The following is a 6000-nucleotide window of genomic DNA, read 5'->3' on the forward strand; positions in this document are numbered from 1 at the left end:
GTTAAAGGATTCTCTTATAGACTTTAAAAACTACCTCCCCCCAGGGAATTTTTTTGTTGTTGGGGTTTGTTGCTGCTGCTGCTGCTGAAAGGGAGTTTCTACCAAGATGTGTGTAACATACAAGATAAGTGTGGATCTGTCACATGCCTAGATAGATAGATGGATGTACACACACATTCTCACACTCTCCCTGTCTTCCATTCACTTTTACACACTGCACAAAGTGGAAGTTACAACACTGTTTTTGACAGATTCTGTTTTAGTTATATCCTTTCTGGCATATATGTTTAAACTGATACATTTAGCAGAACGTTATTTAAACTACTGTCCCTGTTTTTGCCAGGCTTATTGGCCGCACACTGGAAAGTGTTATACATCTGACCCATATGGTCTGCAGCAACGGGAGGCTATTGTTAGAAAACATGAGACTAAGGTAATAAAAAGTGATCACACTGAGTTGTGTGGGGATTCCCCACCCCCCACCCCATTTGGAAGGGCCATTCTTATTTCCTCAGTGCAAATTAGATGTCCCTCTGAGCAGGTGATAAGCCAGGGAGTATTCCAGTGCCAAAGTTCATCTCAGTAGTTGTCCATCAGAATGTTTCCTGCAGAAAGAACCTGATTGTCAGCCCTAGTTTGTTTGGGGTGGGAGAGGCAGGGGGGTTGTGTGTGAGGAAGAGACACAAAGAGCTTTATATATTTTTAAGGTGAACTGCTACCCATTGTTAAGTCTAAAGATGAGTTTATACGTACAATTAAATATCACTTGCAAAAATATCTTGTCTATGTTCAGTGGCTACCTTTAAATTGCAGATCTCTACAGTGACATATTAAAGCTGACCCAAGCATGTAATGACATGATAGATCATGACAAAATGGATAAATGTGGGGTTTTGAACTGAACCTTTCCATCCAAGCTTTGGTACTTTGAGGAGATCACAAATAAAAGTGATATTTCCTTTATATCTATATAGCACCTTTCATCCCCAAACCACTTTACAAGCTGCAGCTGATAGATGGAAGACGGTTGAGCCTGCATTTTTCAGTGTAAAGTTTCCTTTTACTGACTTGAAAAAAACAACAAAAAACCTTAATTATTTTTGGATAAAGCTTTTGAAATGTCTTATGAAAAGAACCAAACAAGAATATGTTGGAGTAGACACACGTGCTACATGAAATAAGACAACTTAGAGTTCTACAGCCTAGCCAGAGATCACTGGTGAGTCACTGAAATACAGCCATTCTGGCTGCTTAGCAGCACACAGCTGTTTAGATTGAGGTGAAATGAGATTAATCAATGTTCACTACAGTTCAACATGCTAAAACTTGCATCATCTTTGCTCTCACCCCCAATTGATGCATGAAGGGAGAGACCCTGTGCTCCCCTCAAGCTGCCTCCTCCCAGCTTTTTATATGGGTTGAAGTACTTACAGTTCTTGTTTACAAATGATCCAGTTGGTGTCTTCCCTCCAGTTAAAATGCTTCTGTACAAGACTCAGCATCTCAGAGGACCCTTCTCACAGTATAGTGAGGCACTGCAGCTACGCTGCCTCAGCTTCCCCACCACGCTCTTCAGCTCACCCTGGCCAGAGTGATGACTTGGGCCTCCAGACAAACAGCATTTGAGGGTTCAACCCCTCCCAGAGTAACAGAGTGCTTTAGAGAAAGGACAACAAAAGCACAAACAAAGGAATCTTCACCCAGCAGCCAGCTCCTTCCTTAAAGTCCCAGTTGCCACAGCCTGTTTCAACACTCACTAACAGGCACCTGGGCTCTGAGCCACTCACCAGTAAAATCCAGGCCCATGCTCCTGCAAAGGGCTCTGGACAGCCACACTCCTCAGGCAGTTTCTGGCCAAGCTTCTTACCCCAGGCTAGGAACACACTGTTTGCTCTTCTCCCTAAACAGCCCTTCACAGCTGGGCTTTCCGCCACTTAAGTCCCACATCCTACACAGGTGTAGCAGGGCAGGACTAATTCAACAGGGCTGACTGGCTCCAGGCCTCCTGATCTTTAAAGGAGCAGGCCAGCCTGTTACAGCTTTCTATGGGATCCCCTGCATCAGGTAAGCCCCCTGGCGGGCTGGGCCGGTTTGTTTACCTGCTACGTCCGCAGGTTCGGCCGATCGTGGCTCCCACTGGCTGCAGTTCGCCGCTCCAGTTCAATGGGGGGGGGGGGCGGCAGGAATCGGCAGCCAGTACATCCCTCGGCCCGTGCCGCTTCCCGCAGCCCCCGTTGGCCTGGGACGGCGATCGGCAGAACCTGTGGACGCGGCAGGTAAACAAACTGGCCTGGCCCGCCAGGGGGCTTACCCTGGTGGGTCGCGTGCCAAAGGTTGCCGATCCCTGCCCTGTATGTTCATTGAAATCATAATAGTAGGGCTGACTGGTACAGTGATTTAATGAATTAGCCTTTTATTCCTGGAAATCTGGGTTCAGACTCTGACTTACTGTATGACATATGTGAAAATGAGTTAGTTCAGCTCCAATCCTGGACATCAAAAACCCTCCCAGTTGTGAGCCAGCACAACAGAAGTTTAGAATTGGACTAGCAGTGAGCAATTCAGGTCAGGACTCTGCGGGGGGATGGCTGAGCAGTGTAGGGTAAATTTGCACAATGGCTGCATGGTAATACAGTATGTTACATTTCCATTTTTTTTATTTCACAGTGATTAGATAAGACATCAAAACAATAGTGTCTCCACTTATTCATATTATTTTACCAGCAATTTTTCCATTATTGCTCCTCTTCCAACACAGACTCTCTCTCTCTCTCTCTCTCTCTCTTCATAAAGACAGGCTAAAAGCCATTTTTTAAAAATCAGAGTTACCAAATAAATCAATAATGGTAAACTCTGATTTGTATTCTGAGTCTGGTTGCTGGAGGAAATAAAGCTCTGAAACTGAATACTGCGGATATGAGTTGTAATCCCCTTTTATATTGTTGCCCATTTGCAAGTGGTAACAGATTTTGGACTTTGGACAGTTTCCAATTGGAAGAAAAGTTGGTGATACAGACTCAGGGGATTTTCTAGTGCAATTTATTTATTTACAAATGTACACAAGTCATGTTTACCTTGAACAGTGCTGGCCAGAACTACACAAAAGGAATTTCATTTGCAGAAAACCCCATGAATACAAAGTCAAGCCCAGTAGCTCCCTCCTCTCTCACTCTTGGGTTCTGTCCCTACTTTCTGTACACTTGCTGACCCTTACTGCTGCCTCTGCATTGTACTTCTTACCTAAGAAATCTCTTCACCCAAAGTCACTAGTCTTTGGCTGCATGGAGCCACATGGACTAGTTCAGGCTGGCTTTGGCATTATACCTCCCTCTGTGCTGGTGCTTTGTACTCCAAATGAATCTCAGACAGGTATCAGTATCCAATATTCAATATCCACTGGAGCAAACTCTCCTGCTAGTCTTCCTCCGCCAAGATGGTGCTTAACCCTCACAATGTCTTTAAGAACTTTCTGAGAGTTTCTGCAGTAACCAGGCCTGATGGGGCTTTTGAACCTGATCCTCTATGTTTAATACTATCTATGGAGTGTTTCCATCAATTGTTCTTACTATGCATTTCATTAACACCTCTATCCTGCTCTAGGTTAATGCATTAGAACATCCAAGTCACAGAAGATCACAGCATCACAGTTCGTATTAGTTTTGAGATTTTTAATTTTTTTACAATTAAGGTGTCACACCACTTACAAAAATGCACCACATATCACCAAATTAGTGGGGCAGTGGGACAGGATTAGGGGGAAGAGAGATGAAGAAATGATACATTTTTTACAATATGTTTCTCTCTATTTAGTGTATGTAATTGTCAGAGGAAAATATAAAACTAATTTTATGAAATAATTATTTTAAAATATGCACATTTGCCTGCAACAATTCTGAGCTTTAGCTGCATATTACTGTTCTTTTACAGCTTCAAGGAGTCTGCATATTTGAGATATATATTTATATGTATTTTAATAACCACCCTTCAGAACTTTGATGTCACACTCTCCACCTACTCATTGCACACACAGCCTTATCACAGGAGTTGTTCAGTATGTGTGTTGGGCTCCTGGCACTGTTTGTATTGTCCTTGGAAAATAAAGCATTAGCGACATGGTTCAAAATGCGTTTAAACATTGTGAAGTTTGCAAACGGAGATCAGAAAAATGAAGGCAGGTAACATTTTGGGCCTATAACTGAAATGTCTCCTTTTAATTGACAGGAATGCAGGCACAGCTGTATTACACAGATGATCAGATTACATATGGAGGGGCTGCCTCTTGTGTCTAATATAGCTTCACAAAAGTAAATAACTGTCAGGCTGTTATGAAACAAGATAATAGGCTCATGCAGGGCTTTACCAAACACCTTTTTTGCATCATCAAAACCCATGCGACAAAACCTCAGTAGGGAGGGAGGGCAGGTTCTTGGGTAGTACACTGTGATGGTGAGAGAGTGCTACTCATCCATGTCGATTCTAATGGGGCCACCTGTCAGGATATGGTTTGCCATGTGACTGGTTTCCTCCTCCTCTTCCTCCATCCCAGCTGACCTGCGCATTCGTCTCCGACACCCCTGGGCACAGCGAGACCTCTCGTCCAGCACGCCACACACAAGGATGCGGCAGTGCAAGAACACTTCCTGCAGGATTGTGAAAAGGCAGGGAGATGGCAGTGTGAAGAACCATGGCGCTGGCTTTCACTTAAGCAGTGCTGCCGGCTCTCACAATATTCCCATCCATCCCAAACTTGCAAAATATTGTCCTTATCCAAGATGGACACCATCTCCCTTTATTAAAGGGACTGAAGCCACAGGCCGCCCTCACTGCCATGTCCCTTTAACTTTTAGAGGAGAAAATGAGGCTGCTCCCAGCAAAAATGGCTGCCCTACTTGTTGTTTCCAGTGACTCTGTAGCCTAACTGAGCTCAGAGAAGATGGTGGCCCCTTTAGTCACTATGTAAGGGGCAGGCAGGGGAAAGAGAATGTGGAGGTGCTGGGAATGAAACTGAAGGGGCAATACGCATAAGGGAGACTTTGTCAGGAAACAGAACAGGAAATTATGAGGAATCAGGGGACTGGGGGGAGCATAAGGCAGAGGGAGAGAGTGCAGTGGAATGTGGCATGAGCTGGGAGGGAAAATGTGAGGAGTAGAAGACTGTGAGGGGATACGGAAGGCAAACCGGTCAGTGTAGAGTGAGGGGGACAGGAGACTGTGGGGGACCATGGAAGGAGGATGTGAGTAGCAGCTGTCATATCTAGACAGTGAGGGAGATGGAGTGATAGAATGGCAGCTCCCTGTGCCCCAGATGATAGGAGAGGATGGTAGAGTCCCTCTGAGTAGTGAGCAGGACGTCCTGCATTTTTGTGCGTGCAGGTAAGGATGAATTTTGAACCTGATACTGCCAAGAACAGCTTAATGAAATTCAAACAGGTGTAGACACAAGAATAAGATAGAACAGAATCTGCAATTATACTACACTAGGTAGGACAACAATTATAGGAGCTATGAATCTTCATGCTTCAGGCCTATGCTAAGTGCTTTCTGCTGTTAGGACGAAATTGAGCCATGGTATTGCACAACTGTCAAGGCTTCCCCCGACCCCCCACTTTCCTCTAAAAGCACTTGATCTTCTAGGCTCTTAAAGGAAACAACATACTAGATTAGGCAGACCATCAATCTGTTCTGGTATGGCAATTCCTATCCCTGACTCTCTACTACTACTGTAATACTACACGCACAAAGAATCAGCCCCATGCAATGGCGACCTGTGGTGGTGGTGGTGGGGCAAAGGGTCACATGACCCTCCCCAAAACGCCGGGGTGGGGCAAGGCTGGCAGCCAGGGAGATGAAGGTGCAGGGCCAGAGCCTCTCCTCTTCCGGCCATGCTGCCTGGTGTGGCATGCAGTGGTTGCACTCTCCCAGACAGCCTCTGGCCATGCTGCTTGCCAGGCAGGCAGCATGGCCGGAGGCTGCCTGGAAGAGTGCAGCTGCTGCGTGCCA

At 45.4% G+C, this 6000-nt stretch overlaps 1 protein-coding gene across 1 annotated transcript in view; it reads right to left on the reverse strand.

Moving 5' to 3' along the window:
* Nucleotides 1-3816: 3816 nt before the first annotated feature.
* OIT3 (oncoprotein induced transcript 3) overlaps nucleotides 3817-6000 on the reverse strand; it is a 27255-nt gene continuing 25071 nt past the window's right edge. The window contains exon 9 of the mRNA XM_024201890.3: nucleotides 3817-4640. Within this exon, the coding sequence (XP_024057658.2) occupies nucleotides 4458-4640 (183 nt within the window). The 3' untranslated portion in view covers nucleotides 3817-4457. The remainder of the gene's footprint in view (nucleotides 4641-6000) is intronic.

This window comes from Terrapene carolina, unplaced genomic scaffold, assembly GCF_002925995.2.
Source record: "Terrapene carolina triunguis isolate 2854851 unplaced genomic scaffold, T_m_triunguis-2.0 Scaffold95, whole genome shotgun sequence".
In the NCBI taxonomy this organism is placed as follows: Eukaryota; Metazoa; Chordata; order Testudines; family Emydidae; genus Terrapene; species Terrapene triunguis.